Below are 24233 nucleotides of genomic sequence, written 5' to 3' on the forward strand. Positions count from 1 at the left end.
GGCATCTGGCATTGCTAATACTGGTGCGGATGTGAAATTGTCTTTAAGGGTTTGGAAAGCTTTTTCTTGTTTTTCCGTCCATTCCATGGTACATTCTTCCGTAATGAGGTCATTCATGGGTTTGGCAATGTTCGAGAATCCGAGAATGAAACGACGATAAAAGTTCGCGAATCCCATGAATCGTTGGATATCTTTGACACAGGTAGGAGTGGGCCATTCTTGCACTCCCTTAACCTTGACTGGATCCATCGAAACATGTCCGTCTTTAATGATCAATCCGAGAAACTCTACTTCTTTCTTCTCGAAAGAACACTTCTCGGGTTTGAGATAAAGATCATTGTCCTGAAGCCTCTTCAACACTTCTCGTACCACCTTCCTGTGTTCCTCTATAGTCCCATTCGTGAAAACCAGGATATCGTCGATATAGACTACAACGACCTTTCCCTTCCTTGAGATCTTGGAAAATCTGGTCCATCATAGTTTGGAAAGTGGCAGGGGAGTTCGTCATTCCGAAGTACATAACTACTGGTTCATGGTGTCCGAAAGGAGTTTTGAAGGCTGCCTTCCATTCATCTCCCTTTCGCATTCTAATATTATTGTATCCCCATCGAACGTCCATTTTCGAAAAGAGGCTTGCACCGGTAAGAGAATCAATGAGATCTTGCGATCGGGGAAGAGGGTATGCATTCCGGACGGTTTTCTCATTTAACCTCTGATAGTCCATGACGGGTCTAAGTTTTCCGTCTTTTTTGGCAACAAAAAAGAAAGGAGCTGCTATTGGAGATTCTGAATCTCGTAGTCGTCCTAATTCATATTCTTGTTTGAGCCACTTCTCACATGCGTCATGTTCTGCGGGCGAAAGGGGATATGCTTTCGAGTTCGGGGGAAGATCGTTAGGGTCCTTGAAGTCTACTTTATGATCCCATTTCTTAGATTCGGGGAATCTAGTAGATTCTTCTTCGGAGAAGACCTTGAGATAATCATGGAGCCATTCTGGGACCATCTCTTCTACGGACTTCTTTTCCTTCTTCTTTTCCTCCTGTTGAGCTAATTCCGAAGCCACTGAGCTTTTGTACTTGATCCATACGTTTCTGGGTGAATCTTCATCTTCAATCTCCTCTATCTCTACTTTCTTAGGAGTACTTGAAAGCTGTACTTTGGCTGCAGGAATCGAAGTTTCCATGGTGATCTCATCGTCATCTTCTTCCATGGGTAATAAGGCAGGTAATATATCCTTCTGCCTTTTTGCCTTGGTCCTTCTCTTTTGACCTTGGCGTCCTCGCATTTGACTGGGCAGCGGTTCAACGTCATCTTTCCCTGCATTCCAATCTATGTTTGGATTATGATATCGTAGCCAATCTACTCCAATGATAACATCATCGGTTCCTAGATCTGTGATCAGAAAGGCTACTTCTTCTTCGTGGTCCCCTATTCTCAGAGTCAAATCTGCGTAGCTTTTGATTGGTCCGGCGGAGTTTTTAGTTCCATCAATATTGCGGACGGGCAGTGCTCGCAGTAACTGCTTGGTTTTGACTTTGTTTTTGTCTACGAACTTTTGGCTTAGAAATAAGTTCGTTGCTCCACAGTCTACTAGAGCTTCCAATTCTGCTTCCTTGTTTTTTCCTTTCAACGTGATTGGCAAGTAAAAATGATCTCGTTTATTCCCAGAACAAACTTCTGATACTTCCGTAAACATGATTGCCGAGTCACTAAGAAGAGAAAAACGATTGTTCTGGTCTAAGTTCGCAGTCAACTTCGACCCTCCTAAAAACCCTGTTTCTTCAATGCCTCATCTGAAGAAGTCATGAAAATCCTCTCGTTCACGATGCGTTGGATATCTTCCAGTGTGATTGGTTTCGCCACTGGCTTTTCTTCTTCTTCCTTGACCGCCTTGATAGCGGGTTTCTTGCCTTTGATATCCATCGCTTGTCCAGTACAGTTTCGAGCCATGTGCCCGGGTTTTCCACAACGATAACACTTAAAAGTGTCTCCCGATTTGCCTTGAGGTTGGGGTCCACCTCGTGTTTTAGGATGCATCTACGTCCATCGCATCTCCTCCTTGAGAAACTGGTTTGAGAGGGCCTCTTTCAACCCATGGGCGACGTGGTGGTTGCCAGGTCTTCTTTTTCTCATCGTCCAGTTCCTCAAAGTTTGCTCCGATAATAAGAGCCTGTGAAATCATTCCTTCTAGGGTGCTTCTTGTCCCTAGGGTTTACGTGGGCCAACTGATCCCTGATCCGTTGGGATAATGCGAGACGGAACTTGCGCATGAGTTCGTAGTCTGAAAAACGGCAGTGGGCGATTTTCTGTCTGAAGAGAGAGACGAATTCCGCGATGCTGCGGTTTCCTTGCTGGAGATGATCTATCTCGCGAGCAATCTTCTCTTCCTTGTTGACGATGCCCCACATGGCTTGCATATCGTTCTTCAACTGATCATAAGATCCGAGTCGTCCACTTAAGGCCGTTCTGGATACGCTTTCTCCCCATTTCGCTGCAGAGCCCTTGCAGAAAGAAATAAGACAGGAACTCTTCTGGAGCTCAGAGGCGGTGGGATAGGAGGTGAGGTAGAGGTCGAGTTGAGAGAGGAAGGTGTCAACGTCGATAGAGTTCTTGTCTCCTGTGAACTCTGTAGGTTTGGCCATCTTGAGATCAGAGCTCGAAACTCCAGAGGTAGACGCCTGTATTGTTGGCGTTGTCGTACGAAAGGCTTGCAAAGCCATGATCGTTTGTTCCGCTGCCACTAGCCTCTGGGCTAACTCGTTCTTCTCTGTCTCCACTCTGTTTAGGTTCTCGGCTAAGAGTGCGAGATGATCTTTCAACTCGTTGTACCGGTGTTGGTTTAGATCTCTTTCTGCTGCGGTTACGGTGAATATGGCGTTCGAAATGTTCTCGTGGGTGATGGTAGTCCCTTGAGGGCCTAAGATGCCTTCCGCTACCACAGAGCCCGGCCTCGATAGGGTCGGTGTGGAGCTTTCTGCAGATCCCGACGGCCCTGCTCCTAGTGTCTGCCATCCTTGAATTGGTGCGTGGTGCGGGGCGGGGGATTGGATTGTTCTCCAATCTTGCTCGGACATGAAGGAAAGGGCAGTTGTTTTCCCGACAGGTATCGTTGTCGTGGATTTGTAGGGCGCGGTCTCTGACGAGACGAGATCTCCAAGGGGGAGCTATGATGACTATAGGTGCGAATACAGCGCGTGTAGCGGTTCGTCAACCTAAGTAGAACTCGGAAGGAGTTCGGGAGCGACGCGGTGAAGTTTGGGTCTTCTGAATACCCACAACTTCCTAAGGTAATGTAACTAGGGTTGTAAGACCCGCGAGTGCCGTTCTTTATAGTACGAAAGAAAAGGTAGGTAGCGTGCAGTCGGTAGGGTTTTGGACCTAACTGCAGGCGTGCGGAAACAGGACCTAAGTGTCACTGCTCCTTATAGACTGGCGGCTCGCGTAGGGCAAGGGCCTGGTCTACTTCTACAAAAGACTAATCGTAAAAGAAGATGATATAATGCGCGTCTGGGAAAGATGGTTGGAAACGTAATCCGCGAGAATACTCTCAGCAGAATAGCACAGGTGAAGTTTATCGAGGACAAGGTGTCCAGGACAAAATTCGAGTCGGAGTGGTAAGAAGACTTAACCTAATGTTATGATCAGCGTTCACCAAGTGGCAAAGGCTTAACACAACCACTAGGACTCGTCAAGGATAAGAGCAAGAGATGATATTGAGAGTGAACGTCTGAGTCTACACTGGGTAGGAACGAAGAGGTTAAGTCTAAAGAGAAACTACGCTAACTATCCTACCTATATACATAACATTGAGTCGGAGATATCTGAGTTTGTAAATAATCAGCCAATGAGAAAAGAGTCGTACGATACTGCGCATGACGTAGGATGACGTCGTGATATATAAGCAATGATGTCAGAGACGGAGATTAAGTGATAGGAAGACATATAGTTCTAGCCCTGGGTGTAGGAGATCCGATCGGAGATGTGATTTGTGAAATGTGAAGAGGTGAAACTGTGACATGGTGATGATGTGATAATGTGAAAGGTAGTGGTGTCACGTGATTGGTTCGGGTATGGGACATAGTCGAAGGAAAACCGAGGAAAGAAAAATGATTCGTATTGGGAATTCGTGACAATGAGAGCCATGGGGTAACTTGCATCTCCAACCAAGCACATGAATATGAAGATCAAGTGACCAAAGATGATCCCATCTTGGGTCCTGATAATGACGGAGTCATATCTCGGCACATTGTGGAACATTGGGGAGCAGCGGAGGTAGTCTTTTGATGTCCAAAAATCAACCATTGACTCGAAGTTTGCTTGCAAGTAACAGAATTCTGTCACCTGTCAGTACAGCGCAAATCAAAGTATTAAAGTTGTGGCTGACTCATCAAGAAGAACAAAAATCTCACTGTATCAGCACCCAATTCAAGTGCAACATGTCCATTCCATGTAATGATGGGTATCATGTTAAGAAAGCGGTTAATTTTGGTATGAAACTGATGAAATGCTGGGTCTTCGAGGTGTGCTTGCTGAATGGCATTTATCAAGGATATATGCTGACGTGAACCAAGCTTGATATGAAAGCTGCCAGTGGACTCCAATCTAGGTGTAACTCTCTCGTCCGGGGCTGTGTCATCTGCGTCCGAATCCAAATCTGAACCACCAAGAGCACTCGCTTCCTTTCTTGCGTTATAGTCATTGAGATCATTGAGGTGATAGCGAATCCATGCCGATACAAGGCTCCAATGGTCTGCACGTAAGATCTAGTATTCTCGGTAATCAATGTAAGTTCAGAAATGGTAGCAGATGCCCGACCTGGTCTGCAACTTGTTTGAAATTTGTTCGGAGCTGGTAAGATTTTTTCAGGGGTCTATGTGCTTTCTCGTTTGGTTTGGTGTTGAAATTCCGAGTAACGCCTTTGGCCTCGATATCGTCAAAAAGGTGAACAGCTAAGTGATGCTTTGGAAAATTCCAATTCTTCAGTTCAGATCCAGATTTAGACATATATTTCTATGGATGATCTGTCAGCTACTCGACAGCACTAGCATAAAGCACAACTTACATCCATGAGTCTAGAAAACTTGCCAAGAGTGGCTTGACCAGCAGCAAGGGTCTCCATGGTGTGCACTTTAAGAGCCATGAACATGTCTACATCTAAATGGGCTCGAATACATTGAAGGAGGAGATATCCTTGCTCGTGTACTTCAGGATTGAGTACATCATGAGCAACAAACATGATCAACTGCATGTAAAGGGTGAACATCAATTATAATTGAAATTTTGAGAGTGTCCGAGTCAATCACCTTTAATATGTCTTCGTACTTTGTGTTACACGTAACCTCTCGGATGAGATCCGGCGGCGCTAAACCCGCAAGGGGTGTTCGAAGCATGGCCTTCAATGCTAGCCCAGCAAGGAGCTTGCCTGCACTAAGTCTGAGTAAGGGTTGAGACCCTTACTTGTGTAGAGTCGTTTGAAGTTTCTCGAGGATACGATCCAAGAGACAGAATTCAACTCAAGAGTATCGTCTCAAGAGAAGGTGGTTCTTTGTACAGAGGGAGTTCTCTTAGGCAAGAGAAGTTCAGACCCAACGACAAGATCAGATGAGAACTGAGTAGATTCAAGTTAGAGAATCTATCTACTGAGAAGTGAGATATATATATGTACGTAAAGGGGAATACCGGTGGAACAGTAAGGGTACAGGGTAACAGGAGTATTACCGAAGTACTGGTAAGGGCAGAGGGTTGTGTGAGTCATAAGTATAAATAGGTAAGAAGTACCGGTTGAGCAGGTAAGGGCAAAGGGCATGGGGAATCCCCATCAATGAGAGAACCGAAACAGTGGGAAGGGCATGGGGTTCGGGAGAAGCCATGGCTTCTGTGATCTAGGGGTAGAAGCGAGAGCTTCTCACATTTCAGAACAACGGAATCAAAAGAAGAGATGAAAATAGAATAGTCGTAACCATGGTCCAGGTCTAGATGAGTCCGAAGAATGAAATGACGCGTAATGCTCATGTTACTGTAACACTTTGTCCTGTCAGTGAAGCTAATTCCCATGACTTCCTTGAAGTGGTTGAGATTCCGCCACCTTGGCACTGCTGCGAACCTGAGAAACACTTATAATGGATTCAGATGTCTGTGATGAAACGAAAAACAGACCCTTCATCTATCATAGTTGCAGCTCGATCCACAAGTGTTTCCCCCACAGTCCTTCATGGTGGGTATGTAGGCAGTCAAAACAAAGGGCACGAAAGACGTCCAGAAGCTTTGATAGATTGAGAGAGTTCTGTTGAGTTACACTGTGAACTTGATTCCAGCAATATAATAAGATTCAAATACTTACTTCGACATCTCTCAGCGACTGAGACTTCAACTTCTTCTCTCGCTTTGCCTTAGTGGTCTTCCTTCTTGCCTTCCTGAGCAGGCGAACAGAATCGCGACATGTGCGAAGTGGCCAGGTGTCCAACAGACTATGTAACTCATCCTGGGGAACCAAGCAAATGGGACATGGAAATTTTCCCATGACTCCACGGATCAGGGACATAACACATCTGCACATAATACACCTTAGAAGCACGATAGATAATGCTCTGGACTATACGCACTGTTCCTCATAGTCTGCAGACAAGATCAGGACAAAAGGAAAGAAAAGGCGTTGAAGTTTATCCCAACACTCAACTCATCCACCATGCTTCCTCTTCGATCTAAGACACTTGAGTATGAGCTTGAAGGACTCCTGCCAAACCGCCACTTTGAAATCCGCAAATTTCAGGTTTCCCGACTTCGAGGGATCATCTTTGATCTTGAAAAATCAGTGTTAGTTAAACAATAGTCAAGCAGGATGGAGTCACGATACAATGGGGAGCCATGCGACAACTCGACCGCCACCAACCCCTTCGCCATTTCGGATGGATGCTGGGAGGTTTGCGATACGGGCAATCACAGGGTAGCCTTTTTCGCGACCAAAGGAAGACAACTTTGCCTTATCTGCATAGAGGATAAATGCAAGTGGCTTTGCATGGCTGGGCATAGATGACTGGATGTATTAAACTTGAGTGAGTTGCTGAAACTAATGTTGTGCTACTCGACACTCACCTGAGCCTCCCAAAACCTATCTGCAGTCCAAGGCTCATCGATAAATCTCACAAATGTATTCCCATCAAACTTCAACAGGCAGTGAGCGTCAAAGGTAAATTGGGGGCCAATATAAGGGTCTCGAAGGAGGTCGCATGCCCAGTCCCATAAGTCCCAGTAGTAAAGGGTGAATTCTTGATCAACCCCATTGTAAGGCACTTGGATTGTTTGCTTTGTAAACTATCAAAACACGCTTGTTAAATGAATTAAATCAAAACACCAAGAGGACCTTACTGGAGTTAGACGATGGGAGATAGCACTCCACGTGTTCTGAACATCTTTGTAGTTGCGGAGGGTGAAAGACTCTGAATCCTGCTTCGAGCGATGCAAAAGGTTGATCAGCCGGTCAATTTGAGGCTGGCTAAGGGCAGCTTCATGAGCAAGTTCAGCTACCTCGAAGTCCAGGTGAGATCGAAATGGCACCCAAGGTTGTGTATCGGGAATTGGTGGGTCTTCCAAATTGTTGCGCTGAAACGTCAAGAATGTTCGTGTTTGCGCTGGGATTCCAGAGTTGGGGTGATATTCAGTCTGAATATCATCAACATTATGCCGAGTTGCTTGATGCTCTGAACCATCTACAGACGGTTCATATGGTGAAGGCACACAATGAATATCTATAAAACGGCTGCTAGTTATAACATCAAAGGCAAAGATTTATTCACTCACCTTCATCCTCAACATCCATCCACTGGTTATTTGAATCATCCACAACAGGCTCATTGGCGATGCATGCATTCCAACTCTCCACCTGTTGATTCAGATTGTCGGCTTGCTCAGCTGCACGATGTGCATCGAATGGGACATTAACTGCGGTTGAGTGTACTGTCATGGTAATGTTTGGCATCTCGAGAAAAAATCAGAAGTGCACCTGAAGGTTGGTAATAAGTGTTCACAATGTGATGCTGGTCCTCCTCAAAATCCCTCACACATTTTGTGCAGGTGGTGCGATGTGCCCTGGAACCACGCGGCTTGAATGATTTACTACAGAGGTCACAGGTCACCTCTGCCATGTTGGTCCCGATGTTACGCGAAACCTCTCGGATGAGATCCGGCGGCGCTAAACCCGCAAGGGGCGTTCAAAGTGTGGCCTTCGGCGCTAGCCCAGCAAGGAGCTTGCCTGCACTAAGTCTGAGTAAGGGTTGAGACCCTTACTTGTGTAGAGTCGTTTGGAGTTTCTCAAGGATATGATCCAAGAGACGGAGTTCAACTCAAGAGTATCGTCTCAAGAGAAGATGGTTCTGTGTACAGAGGGAGTTCTCTTAGGCAAGAGAAGTTCAGACCCAACGACAAGATCAGATGAGAACCGAGTAGATTCAAGTTAGAGAATCTATCTACAGTACAAGTGAGATATATATATACGTAAGGGTGATATACCGGTGGAACGGTAAGGGTACAGGGTAAGCGGAGGCAATACCGAGTCAGTGGTAAGGGTCAAGGGTTGTGTGAGTCATAAGTAAAAAGAGGTAAGACGTACTGGTTGAGCGGTAAGGGCAAAGGGCATGGGGAATCCCCATCAATGAGAGAACCGAAACAGTGGATAGGGTATAGGGTGCGGGAGAAGCCGTGTCTTCTGTGATCTAGGGGAAGAAGCGAGAGCTTCTTGCATTTCAGAACAACAGGAAGAAAGAGATAGAAATAGAATCATAACCATGGTCTAGGTCCAGACGAGTCCAAAGAATGAAATGACGCATAACACTCATGTTACTGTAACACCCAATGGTTTGATGAATCACACATCAAAAACAATAACAGCAGAATCTGAAATCTATATTGGTCTTATCTGATTCAATTACATTATAATAGTCTCTATCACCGACATTTGTTGTCGCTTGTGTATTGACAGAACTTGTGCAAAGCATTACAATATCTTGTAATAATATCACGTGGAATGAGGTACCATTACAATTTTAATGTTATATATATCTCAATGACCTGCCATTACAATGGAGGTGGGAAATTTCTGACAAAGAAGAAGTCAAAAGAGTTGTTCAGGTGCCGCAGAGATTGAAGTTGCGACACTGGTTGTTGAAAGTATTGGGTCGCAGGGTGTGGGAGTAGGGCGCTGGATTAGCGCCTTCCAAGGAACTTAGCGTAAATCACAAATGTTGTGTTATCGTGATACTTAGCGTGATTGAAGGTTTGCAGAGTCAGTTGTAGCAGTGGCCTCAAATGGTCATTGTTGCCATTCTTCTCGATTGGTTGCTGGAGAGCTGCAGTGATAGCTGAATCTATGTTGATCAGTGTTAGTGCATATCAGATCTGGTGATAATATTGTGCATGTTTGGTGCGTCAACCAAGGTCAAGCGGCGCCTTCGGGGTTTGTTGGAGCTTCAGGACGGTATTGCAAGCATGGATCTTCAACACTGTCGATGACGCACCTCCTCAGAGGACATAGTCAATGTGTGGCATGTATTGCAACATCGTGTACATGGTCTGTTATTGTTAGTGGCAGCGAGGATGGGAGTGCCATTATTTGGGACTTGAACAGAGGGTCTTACTGGTGTTCCAGAGACAGAGGAGGAACAGCGCTATGACACTTGTCAGATAGAACAGGAGGTGCTGGCCGTTCAAGTACCCAGCCCATGAAAGGGGTGAGTGGAGCGGAAGCAATGGAACGAATGTATAGTGCGAGCGTTAGCAGAATAGAAGTCAAGCACTGGGGTTGTGCGCACCTCGTATATTGATGAGGATCCATTGGCTCATAATCCACATTACAGCATAACCTATTGAGACCCTGATGATGCATTTTCAGTGGCCTTATTGATGCCAGACAACGCAAAACTTACCCTGCCAACTAACAGTTGTATGATAAAGGATGAGGTTCAATACGTTCACTGCTGAGGGAACATTAGGAGGGTGCTCATCACAAGCAGAACGTACTTGCCAGACAACATGATGAAATATCCAATGCCGTCATAGATCAGGCTGAGTATGGTGAGCAACACGCATTGACTCTCCCAGTGGTGAGGGGCTTACACTCGTATCAGCCATTCTACTCTGATAGCAATGGTTTAGTGATCATAAAGATGGGAGAAAAAAAGGCGCACCTGGTACTGAGAGGATTATAGCGCAGAAGATGCATGGTAGATACCTTCACCTTCATGATGTCATAGATCATCAGAGGGAGGTGACACTCAGAAAATGAAAGAGGTGAAAGAAAGACAGTCAAGCAAGCAAAGAGAGAATAGTTGAAAATTGAAATCATAATACAACATGAGAGGCATTGCAAGATGCCAGGCAACCAGAAGAAGTAAAAGTAGCGCAAAGAAGAAATGAAGAGTAAAAGCAAACATCACAAGTCGTAGGTAGTAGGAACATCATCAATGTCATCACACTCCTCCTCTGCAATAGCTCTGAGAAGAGTGTCACATACATCACCTGTCATTCCACTGCTGGAAAATGTCAAAAGATTGTTAGTCTCCTCTCCCTCACCCAACACCTCATACTCCATAGCCTTTTGCGATGCTGCCCAACCTTTCATAAAGTTAAGTCGTTCTTTTTTCACGAGAAACTTTACCACCTGCAGGGCCTCCATCAGGACCAGGCTCATGCGATTACATTTCTTCATGTTGGTCTCACTACCGGACGAAAATACTCGCTCACATGGAACAGCAGAGGCCTGTATAGGGAGGTAGTCCATCACAATACCATAAAGTGTCGGAAATAAGGTCTCCGAGACCTGGTGAACACCTCATGGTCAATAAAGATTTTAATTGTAGAGATATGGGACACTTACCATCCAGAACCCAAGTATATCTGTTCCCTTGGCACTGAGATTAGCCATGGTGTAGGCCTCGAATTCTTGCTCGACTGTTTGGGCACCGCTGTTGTGACATGGCAGGACACCAATATCAAGAAGTCCATAAAGGCAGGAGCCTAGCGTGCGTGGTTGTTGCCGAGGTCTTACTTCATTAGCTGGAGACTCGACAGATGCTGAGCTGTTCGTGGTTCGTTTTTGATGCATCTGCGTGTGCTAATATTAGTTCAAAGTTGCATTGTTATTGGTTTGACAGACGTACCAGATTGATTATATGTTTCTCTACATCTTTAACCAGTTGTTTCGCCCAACGACTCTGAACCCATGACATTCGGACCGCAGGATCAACAACTATAAATGCAATCGTGAGCAACCAAATATTTAAAAAATATACTGGACTCGTGCATAGTGACTGCATAGGCATTTGTGGCGCCCAGCCTGTCGTCATACTTATCTGCCCAAGTCAAACCTATCTGAACAAGAGGGTCACAGTGTGGGACATGTTCGGCCAATAAAATCCACCGCTCGATCAATGATTTGAATGCCGGATATGTACCACTTAGCATGGGAGTGCATTCGCCTGACATGCATTGTTGGGCAGCGTGGGGCACCTAGTATAGAATGATAAGATGGACCATGAGTTTCGAAGATACTAAAACTAACCTCTAGGATTACTTTGACATCCTGTAGGAACTGCCACTCCATCAGACTCAACTTGAACTTGCTGATGGAGCATTGAGTGGGAGAGTCAAAGAATAAATCTATTGCCTGGGTGAATATTAGTTCATGACAAATGTTTCATGTGTGATGCCTTACCTGGCGAAGGGTTCATAAACGGTTGAGCATGATGTAGACTGAATCCCAACGGGTTACCTCATCAAGCAGGAGTTCGACAACAGGGAGGTGTAGTTTCTCGCCCACATCATCTTGGAACCACTCCTTCTCGTTACCTGTGATGATCGCGTCCCTGAAAGAATTACGTCACTGGTTTGATGCGTGAACCGTGCGCACAAGGTCCCTAGCTCTGCTGAGAGCTTTCCCAGTCACCACTTCAAGATACTCTGCCTTGATGATAGTGCAATCACCAATTACCCAATGTTTGTCCACAAGTAAAAAGTCAGCCTTGTGGTAATCCTCAATAATATGCTTCACACATATATTGATGATATGTGGGAAGCATGGGATTCTGCGGTTGATGGGGTCAAAATCAATACCACAGCACTCCAGTTTTTGCGAAAGCTCTCGCATGCAAACCTGATTGTTTGCAGCGTTGTCCAAGGTAAAATGACCAGTCTAAACAAAGTCAGAGTGTGTTACACGGTACAATTAAACACTGACCTTTTTAGTCACAGTGGCGCAATCAAGAAGATGCAAGATGACTCCTGCCAGCAATTCACCTGTGTGACTGCCTGGAACATGATGGAAGCCTATTAGCGCAGCCCTCAAAATGAGCATTGAACTCCGGTCGGCCTTAGCGATCCAGTGGGCAGTAACGCACATACTACAGTGACCAAACTCCGTCTTAGACGGGCCAGCCAAGGGACATAATACACCGTCTTAGATGGGTCAGCGGACCATGGGCCAAAGTCATAATATCCTCATTAAAGATGGGTGGGCCAAGAGGCATATTATTCTCGATAGAGATGAGTGGGCCCATCTAGGTAATATCTAGAGTAGAATAAAGTAGAAGAGTGGGCCGAGGTAGTCATATATCATATAGACCAGTGGGCTGAGGTAGATGAATATTATATAGACTGGTGGGCCGATGTTATGAATATCCTCGAAGATGATGGATGGGCTGGGAGTGATATTATTCCCGGTGGAGGTGGGTGGGCCCATGTCAGGAATAAGTAAGGTAGATGAGTGGGCCAATGCACATGAGTATTATATAGATGGATGGGCCGAGGTCATTGGATATTATGTAGATGCATATACCAAGGTAGATGGATATCACTTAGACAGGTAGGGCCAAGGGTAATTGTTATCATATACATGGGTGGGCCCAGACACATCATATTGACAGGTGGGCCGAGCTGAGGGTGTTGTATGATATACATGGGTGGGCCCAGATGTATATGATGTTGACAGGTGGGCCGAGGTTATTATATGATATAGACAGGTGGGACTATCGAGTGCCAAGTGCCAAGCTCCGACTACCGAAATTTTAATGAACCGAGCATCATGTACCGAGTTCCAGGACCCAGGTCTCAACACTCGAATATTTGATATCTAGCACCCTTCCAATGATCTGGTATTTCATTGACATACTAACATTGCAATGAATGATAATCCATCTTTGAAAGCTAAGTTCCAACTACCAACATTTGAATGAACCAAGCATCATGTACCAAGTTCCGGGATCCGGGAGTTCCGGGTCCCGGGTCCCGACACTCAAATATTTGATATCTGGCACCCTTCCCATTATCTGGTATTTCATTGACATATTAGTATAGCAATAAAATGATAATCCATCTTTGAAAGCTAAAATCAAGGTTCCCTATCTGATCCACCCTATCTCCACCACCTTTAAAGTCTGTGGACATCCAGCATTGACCATCTGATTTCCCAAGATCAACACCATCATGAATGTGTCTTCCACCTCCAATATTGAAATAACCTTCTGGCGCACTTGGGCCTTGACCGTCACTCATGAGGCATGTGAATATACCGAACAGAAATTCATTGCCGAGAAAACAGGAGGAGACCCAGTCATACCTTCTCCTAAGCTAGACACTGATCTGGTGATGGCTTGCAATCAATTGGTGGATTGCCTCATAAAGGCATATAACAATCCCAGTGTTACAGTAACATGAGCGTTACACATCATTTCATTCTTCGGACTTGTCTAGACCGATCACAGAAGCCACAGCTTCTCCTGAACCCTATGACCTTCCCACTGTTTCGGTTCTCTCATTGATGGGGATTCCCCATGACCTTTGCCCTTACCACTCAACCGGTACTTCTTACCTATTTATACTTATGACTCACACAACCCTCTGCCCTTACCAGTACTTCGGTAATACTCCTGTTACCCTGTACCCTTACTGTTCCACCGGTATTCCCCTTTACGTACATATATATATCTCACTTCTCAGTAGATAGATTCTCTAACTTGAATCTACTCGGTTCTCATCTGATCTTGTCGTTGGGTCTGAACTTCTCTTGTCTAAGAGAACTCCCTCTGTACACAGAACCATCCCCTCTTGAGACGATACTCTTGAGTTGAACTCCGTCTCTTGGATTGTATCCTTGAGAAACTCCACTCGACTCTACACAAGTAAGGGCCTCAACCCTTACTCAGACTTAGCGCAGGCAAGCTCCTTGCTGGGCTAGCGCTGAAGGCTATGCTTCGAACGCCCCTTGCGGGTTTAGCGCCGCTGGATCTCATCTGAGAGGTTTCGCGTAACACCCAGTGGGTCTTCCTGCAGATTCGGACAGTCCATTTGATCATTCAAATTGCTTCACAGTTCGGATGCAGATTGATATTGCGAGATACAGCAAAATGATCTCCCCGAAGGACACTGGACATAATGAAGAAAGAGAGGCGAGGTTGCTTGAGAGGTGTCCTCCTGGCCATGAAGGTACAAAGTTGGTCGACATACCCGCCACAGTTCTCAATGCTACCAGCGCCATCATTGCGTGGTACCTCCTGGATGCCCTGATGGAAACCACCCAGGTGGGTAATATATTTTGTTACTCGATGGATATGGAATATGAAATGGGAACTCCAGAAGGAAATTCTGGCAGCCTCTGATTTGCTCAGTCTGAGCCTTGCAAAAAGTGTAAAGGTTGATGGGAGTTGGCGAACTAATCAGGATTGGTTCAAACCAAGCTTGGAAAATGATGGCATATCTCCCAGATGCATCAATCTATCTCTGGCTTGGTTTCAACAGGGGCATGAGGTGGGATCTCATGAGATGGTGGTTTCCAATAGTTACACTGACCAATCTGGTAGAATCTGTCGGACCCGGCGATATCTGCCTCATTGAAGGGACCATTCTCCGAGAATATTCTCAAAGCCATTGCCAGGCCGGCAGCCATCGCATCAGCTGCACTCAGGGTGATGCATCCTGAGCAGTACTGGGCTGGGATATGAGCCTTTTTAAGCCTCGGACAATCAGCCAAAAGCAAGAATCTTCTGAGGATGTCAGAGACCCTCCAGTACTGGGCATCCGTGTTTAACACCCTCACCGTCATTTCCAATCGGCAAACCCCCAATCATCAAGACCACATATCCATTCCTGAATGCTTCAATATTCTCACCACTGTGGGTAATTATTTGAATGCTCGCATGAGTATGCCAAGTCTTCAGCTGGAGTTCATGTATGAGCCTGGCTGTATGATCACATTTTCAGGAAGGATCGTAAGACATGGGGTTCATGAAGTGGAAGGGGATAGAATTGCTTGGGCATGGTACATGAGGGATTCTGTTCATATTTATGCCAGGATTCCCTCATGTGGATGGGCTAGGATGGATTGCATACATACTCCATCCTGGCAAGGATAGAACAGGCACATAGCTTAGTACCCATGTGATAGTACCTACTGTCAAATACCAATTACCAATGTTCGAGTGCCAATAATCAAGCATCAAACAGGCAAATGTTCGACATTTGATACCCAGACCTTGGTACTCCACTCCTGGAACTCGGCATTCGGCACTAAACACCTGGAAGCTGGTAATCGGTATATGGTGTTTGGTACTCAACACCCAGACATCGGCACCCGGAGCTCGGTACTCGGTACTCAGTACAGTGATTTGTCCAATTTACAAAATGTGTATTCCAGGTTTCAGTACTCGGCACTCAGTACTCGAGGCCCAGAACTCGGAGCTCAGTAGTCAATGCCCAGCACTCGGCATTCAGCACCCAGATCGCACACCTGGAAGTCGGTAATTGGTATATGGTGTTCAGTACTCAACGCCCAGAACCCAGAACCCAGAGCTTGGTACTTGGTACTCAGTACGGTGATTTGTCCAATTTACAAAATGTGTATGCTGGGTTTTGGTACTCGGCACTCGGTACTCGAGGCCCGGAACTTGGAGCTCGGTAGTCAATGCCCAGCACTTGGCATTCGGCACCTGGATCGCACACCTGGAAGTTGGTACTCAACACCCAGAACCCGGAACCCGGAGCTCGGTACTCGGTACTTGGTACTCAGTACAGTGATTTGTCCAATTTACAAAATGTGTATGCTGGGTTTCGGTACTCGGCACTCAGTACTGTTCGGTGGTCGGTACTCGACACCCGGACCTCAATGCCCGGACCTCAATGGTCGATACCTGGAACTCAATGGTCGATGCTCGGTACCCGGAACTTGATACATGGAACTTGATACCCGGACGTCGATACTCATCATTCGGTATTCGGTATTTGGTGTTCAGTGTTTGGTACTCGACACCTGGACCTTAGTTATGTTAGTTCCTAACCTTGGTGCTCAATGCTCGGTACCCGGAACATGATACCCGGAACTCGACATTGAGTCAAAGATCTGTACAACATATGTCTAAAGGGCATGAACATTTGATACACTAACATTTAATAGGGATCATCCCCTCTGGCTCTCTTCAACCGGGCTAGGGTGTCAGTGTACATATCAATCTCCACCATCTTATCATGGATGCCCTCCTGATGGTCCTGAATCAACGACACCAGGCATTCCCTAATCCACTTCAGTCCCACCAGTGATGGAGCCGGGGTGCCGTCCAGCTGCTCTGGAAGGATGAAACCATTGTCCTCAATGCCGCTCTAGATCGGATTAGTGATCTATCAAGGAAGTTGGGTATAATGCTTACTAGCCAATGCTGGTAGTGAAAGTGACAGGAATCTATTACCTGATCCCATTGCCATGGTTTGTTAGGGATTGTAGTGTCCCCCATCCACCATGGAGTATCATAGGAGGATACAATCCGGGAGGGTTCTCCATGATCCCGGACCAGACGAAACTCGGATAAGTGGGATGAAAAGATGTGGTCTGGAACCGCGTTCCATGTGAGCTGAGGAAACAAGTGAAGAATATGAGCGATCGGGGGTGGCATAACCAAAATTATGTTCCTTGCAGCTGAGTACTGCAGAATCAGTGTCACAAAAGTCTGTTGGCAATCTCAGCATATTCCCCACCACAGTCATCTGTCTGATGGCTTACAGTGATCTCCCATTGGATTCCGGCTTTAAAGTAGATTATCCAAGCCGAAGGAACATCGTTCTCAGCAGCCTCTGTCTGATATTGACTGATACAGGCTTGAACGCGCGATGCAGCCATTGCCAATGTAACTGCAATATCTGCAAGACTCATTGTGGGGGGTTTATATTCAGTGCCGGAATCCTCAGTGGCAGAAGTAGATGCAGGAGGTGCAAAAGTGGATTCAGGAGGTGAATTTAAATCAGACATGGGCAATGCAGGAGTAGGACGCTAGCAATGATAATGAAGGTTTTTTCAGATGGGATCCACTGATGGATTGATAAAATAATTCAAACTCCGACATGGGCTGACCCGGCCCCTTGCCGAGACTCAATTGTTGGGATCGAATCATATATCAGCAGAACATATTCATAATTCATTCATCTCGGGCATCTATTAACATGCTCTGCAGGTCTTGAAACGCTGCCTGAGCATCCTGCGCCAGTAATGAATACATTTGGGATTGCCTTCTGGAGTAGCAAGCATGACCCGGAAGGCGTTTCACCAATGATTCCCTCATCTGGTCGCCCCATTGCGGTGATTTCCACAAGAAGAAATTACACATCCAATCCATCTCCAATTCCACCAATATCAGTTCTTCCTTCCATCGATCCCATGGTGCCTTTGCCCGAAGCCAATGAACTTGGTAAACTTCATGTGGGTCCGGTCAGATTGCAGGCATTTGTCAAGCAAGCCAGAACTCACATTCCTCATTCCACGAGTGATCCGGACCCCCCAAATCTACTTCGATAGACCAGAACCAAGTGAGAGACTCATTTCGCTGACCTCGGGCATTAGGATCGCCGATGGCCATGCTGACTTTGTGCTGCTCCTGAAGGAGGGGTTTATATTTTTCCACCTGGTCTTGGCCCGGCTCAAGTTTCATCATTTGCTTCCTTGTCTTGGTATATATGCTGGCATGGAGGGACACCACCTGCTGCACTGATGTCACCTGGGACCAAGCTCGGGTTTTCAATGCTTGAGATTTGGCTTGCCTGACTGTTGTTTGGAAGAGTATTGCCTTGTTGCACAAGTGAATTCAGAGGTTGTGAAGGGCATCATTGGCCTGTCCTTCACGAAGTGACGACTCCAGCGGAATCAGATCCTCTGCCATACAATGTTTGGATCGATCTACCCCGAGGTTTGATGGCAATGGGATGACAGTGAGCTTGGGGGAGTTTGTCCATGTATCGGACTTCCCAATGAAATCCTCCAGGTCATCATTGAGATCATCGAGAATGTCTATATTCAAATCGTCAGGGTCATCATCTGCATCAGAGCAGTCCGAGTGAATGCATCTATCTGGCCTTGTAGACGATCGCATTGCTGGGCGATGTCTAATCTCTGAGTCTCAGTAGTTCTTTTTCCTATTCTTCGAACCTCGATGTGCAATGCAATTTAAGCCTCTTCAATTGCCAGGCCCATTGATATCCATGTTGCCACAGATCTGCGAGAGGGTGCTGCATGACGGGCATTACCCTCCTGCAGCAGTCTAAGCTCTATCTCCTTTTTGCTCAGTGCTGGGTTCAAAATGAATTCAGACTTTGATCGAGACAGAGTGATCTCACCCTTCTTGATATTAATCTCATATATATCCATTGCAGCTGGATCTTGTATTCTGTTGGACTGAGTGATCCTCTCACTTGCTAACCAGTCTGTCTTTAAGTTGGCCGGTGCGGCTTCGTCGAGTCTGTCGAAAGCCTTTCCACTTTCGGCGATGCCAGTCTTCGCCTGCTTGTATTTCCGGCAAAGGGTCCTCTTCATGCGGATCATCTTGCAAAAGTTGGAATCGTTCATCTGGAAATCAAGACATTCCTTCCGATGCAGGGAAGACATTCCCTGAGCAGCAGGAGAAATCAGGTTGAGACGTGCCCATAGGAGCTCCATGATCTCTCCATCAATGCAACCAATGCCTTCAATGAAATTCGACGCATATCTGACATAGCAGCTATCCTGATGTCCATGCATGTGCCACAGCCCAATTCCGGGAATGACGGTCAATTCCGGAACCATTGTCAGAAATCGGCCTCGATCCACCCGAACATGCAAGTGCTTGTTGTATTGACAGTTGATGTCATAGAAGGTGACAGCCCTTGTAATCCCATCCATGTTGTGCTGGGCAGCCTCACAAAGTGCGTAGTCCATGTTCATTTGTCTGAAAACGATGCACGGTCAACTCGGGAATGTTGAACGGCATGTCCAGCTTGCCTTTCGCCTTTCTGGAAATCTACCATCGAGTGAGGGACAAAGCAACCGTGTCGGCCACAGGCTACTCCCCCGATGCCAGTGGACTCCAGCTTGTGCCAAGCTGCATTTGCTTGATTGACAGCCCGATGATTGTTGCAGCTCGATTTTTCCACAGTGTCAGCAGCCTCTTCAAGATGCTTTTGATACATTTCCTTTCCCACCATAAACCCCAACCCATCAAAGAGCCATACTTCATCATATGGCTTGATGGGATGCAGGTGTTCGGCTTTGAAATTTCCGTCCATCACAAATGACTGGGTGTATTTCCAGCTTGGAGTTTTTAATATCGCCAACGTAGATTCGGTAACAAAAGAGACTCACTCATCAAGCAACCCACCCCCTGACAAGGATATGTTAATCCCGGGCTGAGGACATGCCAGGCAGAATAATGCGAAATCTCTGGCATTCGGGTTGTCAGAACTATGCCCGAAGCCATGCCATTTCATAGACTTTAACTGCCTCCACTGTCGAGCGACTCTCATAAGCTCTCTGTATTGGTCCTTGCAACGTGCTTTGTCAATAAGATGTGCTTCAGATGATGTAGATATGGTATTACCGGAACAAGGTGTGGAAACACGCTCGAGGTCATTCGCCGAAGCTTGCTGTAATAGTTCATCGCTGAGGTGCCGCATTCAAGGTTGTCCAACAGAAAATCATCTAGCACTCTGAAGGTGAACACGGTCTTCGGCTTGTTAAATGATGCAGGGAAAAAGCCATGTTGAAACATTTGAATGTCTGGACTCATGGCATCGGGACAATCACAGCATTGAACCTTGAGGCGATGGACTCCTGACTTGTCAACGATGACCATTGTATTTTCCTTGGGCTGGAACTCGGGTCCCGATACAGAAGGTAGATCTTCAGGTTCAAAGTGGTCTTCTTGTTCATCTTCATCAAACAAATCCCACCTATCCGTGACTACCGGACATGGCTTGCCATCGAGCCCCTTCAGTGGCAAACTCCGTATTATACGAGGCAACTGATGTGCATAATATCCCGTATAACACGGGCCAGCGGACCATGGGCTGATGATGAAGATATCCTCGATGTTAACGGATGGGCCGGGAGGGATATTATTACCAATGAATACGGGTGGGTCCATCTAGGTAATATGTAGAGTAGGATGGACATGTATATTATAGACAGGTGGGCTGAAGAGAGATGTATATTATATAGACGGGTGGGCCGATGTAGTCGTATTATTATATAAACGGGTGGGCCGGAGGAGCAGTTTATTATATATGATATAGACGGGTGGGCCGACGTAGGGTATATTACATAGACTGGTGGGCCGAGGTAGTAGTATATTATATAGATGGGTGGGCCGGAGGAGCAGTTTATTATATATGATATAGACGGGTGGGCCGAGGTAGTAGTATATTATATAGACGGGTGGGCCAGCATAGGGTATATTACATAGACAGGTGGGCCGAGGTAGTAGTATATTGTGTAGACGGGTGGGCCGACTTAGGGGTATATCATGTAGACAGGTGGGCTGAGGTAATTGTTATCATATAAACGGGTGGGCCAAGAGAGCGATTTATTAGATATTATATAGATGGGTGGGCCAAGGTAGTTGGATATCACATATACGGGTGGGCCCAGATACGTATCATATAGACGTATGGGCCGAGGTGGTAGTATATTATATAGATGTATGGGCCAAGGTAGTAGTATATTATATAGACGGGTGGGCCGAGATGGTTGATATCATATAGATGGGTGGGCCCAGAAGAATGAGTGTTATAAACATCAGTGGGCTGAGATAGTTGGATAACATACTAATCAGTGTGCTGATGTAGGCACCAGTACATACCCACTGTATGAGTGCATACACCTATCATCAACCACCGAAACGAGAAACACAAAAGCCTGAATACAACATTTCATAAATTAGACAAATCACCAAGTACCTAATACCGAGTACCAAGTTCTGGGTAACTAATCCTGATGTCCGGGTAACTGACACCAATGTCTGGGTAACATCCATCGACGTCTAGGTAACTGATATTGACATCCGGGTAACTGATATGGAGTTCCAGGGATGTCTTAAATTGGACAAATGACCGAGTACCGAGTTCCAAGGTCCGGGCATCAAGTTCCGAGGTCCAGGCATCGAGTTCCGAGTTCCAGGCATTGAGCACTGAAACACGAAACTAAAATCCAAGTGTGAAGTACCGAGTTCCGAGTTCCGGGCATCGAGTTCCGAGGTCCAGGCATTGAGTTCCGAGTACCGAGTTCCGAGGTCCAGGCACCGAGTTCCGGGCATCGAGCACCGAAATACAACTTGGTGCCCGGAACTCGGAACTCGATGCCCGGACCTCGGAACTCGGTACTTGGAACTCGATGCCCGGACCTTGGAACTCGATGCCCGGAACTCGGAACTCGGTACTTCACACTTGGATTTTAGTTTCGTGTTTCAGTGCTCGATGCCCGGAACTCGGAACTCGATGCCTGGAACTCGGTACTCAGTCATTTGTCCAATTTAAGACATCCCCGGAACTCCATATCAGTTACCCGGATGTCGGTATTAGCTGCCCGGAACTTGGTGCTCGATGCCCAGAACTCGATACCAGTTGCCCGGATGTCGATGGATGTTACCCGGATGTCGATATCAGTTACCTGGATGTCGGTGTGAGTTACCTGGACGTCAGTATTAGTTACCCGGAACTCGATTTCATTCTTTGAGTATAGCAGAGGTACAATGCATTTCAACAACATTTACAGAAATCTAACTACCAAATTATGTAGACATTTCAACCTCGCCCAGATGACCCTCATCATCACCTTCACCTTCAACCTTGACCAGATGACCCTCATCACCACCTTCAACTTCAACCTTCACCTCAACATCCATCTCATCACCAGAATCGTATTCCGGGACAAGGTTGCGTGGATCATCCGGCACCAAAATTGCTCCGGCAGTTGAGGGAGTAGGTGATAGGTCCGGGGCTGGTTGAACTTGGCTCAGCTCAAATGAAAGACCCTCGATGGCAGAGCGATCCTCAATTTTCGAGGGTGTGGGCTCCACTGCAATTGAAATATCAATGAGAGGAGGGAGTGCGGATTGGGAGGGTGACGTTGTTCCAGCGATGGATTGATCAAGCAACAAAGACGTTGCAATTGCCGGAGTGGTGGGAAGGGGAAATGAGGGATGGGGTTCCATGGTTTGGCGTCGAAGGCTCTCATGGAGCCTGCTGAGGGTATCAATATGGCTGCCCTGCTCGGCAACAAGATCCTCAAGAGCCTTGATGCGTTCGGCACTATCGCGAATACTTCTTGCCATGGAATGGAGGTCCGGCATAGGGACGTCGAGAGCCGCACGAGGCACGCGGGCACTCGAAGACGCAATTGCTACAAAGGAATAAGATAAGATGATGATGAGAAATTCGAAAGACTTACGAGCTGGTGCAGGTGAGGGTGTAGGTGGTGGGGCGGGTGCCTTGACAGCTCCGGCTACACCACGAGATTGGCTGCGGGTCCGGGCCTTTGGTTGGGAGGTGGACGGAGCTTTGGAAGGTGTCCGGGACCTGGCCTTCCGGGTGGTCGACTTACCCCACGACCGTTTCGGTGGACTTCCGAGGGTGACGGAAAAACACTTTACCTTCTTTGTGTTGCAGAAAACACAGGAGAGAAGGCCTTTCCCAGTTCTGTTGTTGAACCGGGTCGTGCAGGGCAACTCTGCATTGTTGCAAGCCCAGCATGGGTTGTTCTGTTTGTTCAGTTAGTTGAAGGACGCCCAGTCAATTTTCAAAGTACTCACCGGTCCGGGAATGAGAATGTCATCTGTATCGATGACAGTTGGCGCCAAGTCCGGGGTGACCGCGGGGGTATTGGACGCCGAGTCCGAGTGCTCAATGACCTCCGGAGGGCTTCCAGCAGGGCCATCAATGACAGTTGGTGCCACCACCGGGGTGACCACAGGGGTGTTGGACGTCGAGTCGGTCTGCCCGGCGACGTCCGCACGCCTTCCGGCAATTACCTGACGACGTTACAGATGGCCAGGAGGGATGCGGGCATAAATTAGACATACCTTCACCAGGCTGAAAGGTCTCTTCTTGGGGATCCGGGGCAAGACTGAGGTGAGACGATGAAGTAAGATGACCGGCCCTCCTTTGGCAGCCGGCTGCAAAATAATGAGTGACAATGAAAACAACAAACAGAATGACATACCTTGTCCACAGGTTCGTCCTTGGACTCCACAAACTCGGCTGACTTCACAACCCGAGCTGACTTTGCCCTCTTGCGACTCTTCATCACGGATTTCAGCGGTTGGCAGGAGGGTCCCGAAATCAGGGGCGATTTCCTCTCCCTACTCCCGTCCGCCTCAGGTTCCGGGTCAGCATCTAACGCCTTACCCTTACCCTTATCCTCATGCTTCTCCCGGGACTCATCGATGGTGCTGGACGATGGGCCAGCAATGCTGCCAGCGACGGCAGGTGGGGAGGGAAGGTCGACCGCGACAGTGTCAGGGGATTTGGGGGCATCGACCGGAAGATCGAATGTCCGGTCGCCTAAAGCCTCCCATGCGGAGACCTTGTGGCGCCAGCTGTGCCTCTGGAGGTGAAGATTGTTATGGCCGATGCTGTGCCAGTTGGGCGAATCCTGGGGGGACAACTGCCGAACGCGAAGTAACTCCTTGGAGCAGGACAAGACTATGCCCGGAATGCAAGGTGAAGCCTCATGGTCCCAGACGGCCTTAGCCTGCCCGGACATTAGAGAAAATGAAAAGAAAAAAAGGAAAAACCACATACCACCAGTTCAGTGACTTGTGCTTTCAGAGCCAAGTGGCTGTTGCCGGGTGGGAGGAGCCGAGCCGCGCGGACAATGTCAACAATCTGCCTAGTGATTGCCTTAAGTTCGGCAAAAGAGGTTTCAGCTGGAGTGGACATGTTGAATGATGAGAAAGATGTGTAAA

General features: G+C 47.0%; 6 protein-coding genes across 6 annotated transcripts; 1 reads left to right on the forward strand and 5 right to left on the reverse strand.

Moving 5' to 3' along the window:
* Positions 1-3763: 3763 nt before the first annotated feature.
* On the reverse strand, positions 3764-7851 carry EDB91DRAFT_1237726 (uncharacterized protein; the record flags this gene model as incomplete). Its single annotated transcript, XM_041321620.1, has 15 exons — positions 3764-3792; positions 4152-4341; positions 4410-4763; positions 4816-5010; positions 5063-5242; positions 5304-5362; positions 6024-6103; positions 6189-6262; positions 6341-6548; positions 6603-6675; positions 6709-6799; positions 6854-7033; positions 7093-7311; positions 7366-7659; positions 7798-7851. 15 exons carry the CDS (start codon positions 7849-7851, stop codon positions 3764-3766), a joined length of 2280 nt encoding a protein of 759 aa, XP_041176292.1.
* Positions 7852-14390: 6539 nt separating this feature from the next.
* Positions 14391-14984, forward strand: EDB91DRAFT_1249237 (uncharacterized protein; the record flags this gene model as incomplete). The annotated part of the gene is made up of 3 exons (XM_041323044.1): positions 14391-14564; positions 14620-14790; positions 14844-14984. 3 exons carry the CDS (start codon positions 14391-14393, stop codon positions 14982-14984), a joined length of 486 nt encoding a protein of 161 aa, XP_041176293.1.
* A 709-nt stretch (positions 14985-15693) lies between these two features.
* On the reverse strand, positions 15694-17149 carry EDB91DRAFT_1082719 (uncharacterized protein; the record flags this gene model as incomplete). Its single annotated transcript, XM_041315530.1, has 7 exons — positions 15694-15769; positions 15805-15981; positions 16141-16288; positions 16317-16378; positions 16481-16635; positions 16722-16883; positions 17033-17149. The coding sequence occupies 7 exons, from the start codon at positions 17147-17149 to the stop codon at positions 15694-15696; spliced, it is 897 nt and encodes a 298-aa protein (XP_041176294.1).
* Positions 17150-17444: 295 nt separating this feature from the next.
* On the reverse strand, positions 17445-18095 carry EDB91DRAFT_1054610 (uncharacterized protein; the record flags this gene model as incomplete). Its single annotated transcript, XM_041313839.1, has 2 exons — positions 17445-17719; positions 17774-18095. Coding segments are annotated over 2 exons (597 nt in total), but the record flags the coding sequence as incomplete, so codon positions are not given.
* Positions 18096-18107: 12 nt separating this feature from the next.
* On the reverse strand, positions 18108-20417 carry EDB91DRAFT_1249240 (uncharacterized protein; the record flags this gene model as incomplete). The annotated part of the gene is made up of 6 exons (XM_041323045.1): positions 18108-18310; positions 18547-19183; positions 19239-19295; positions 19342-19585; positions 19637-19815; positions 19872-20417. 6 exons carry the CDS (start codon positions 20415-20417, stop codon positions 18108-18110), a joined length of 1866 nt encoding a protein of 621 aa, XP_041176296.1.
* An 811-nt stretch (positions 20418-21228) lies between these two features.
* On the reverse strand, positions 21229-24207 carry EDB91DRAFT_1082721 (uncharacterized protein; the record flags this gene model as incomplete). Its single annotated transcript, XM_041315531.1, has 10 exons — positions 21229-21458; positions 21494-21713; positions 21833-21937; positions 21959-21997; positions 22077-22669; positions 22718-23027; positions 23079-23297; positions 23349-23441; positions 23489-24019; positions 24070-24207. 10 exons carry the CDS (start codon positions 24205-24207, stop codon positions 21229-21231), a joined length of 2478 nt encoding a protein of 825 aa, XP_041176297.1.
* Positions 24208-24233: the final 26 nt, after the last annotated feature.

This window comes from Suillus paluster (genome assembly GCF_016628075.1).
Source record: "Suillus paluster strain FC165 chromosome Unknown EDB91scaffold_32, whole genome shotgun sequence".
In the NCBI taxonomy this organism is placed as follows: Eukaryota; Fungi; Basidiomycota; class Agaricomycetes; order Boletales; family Suillaceae; genus Suillus; species Suillus paluster.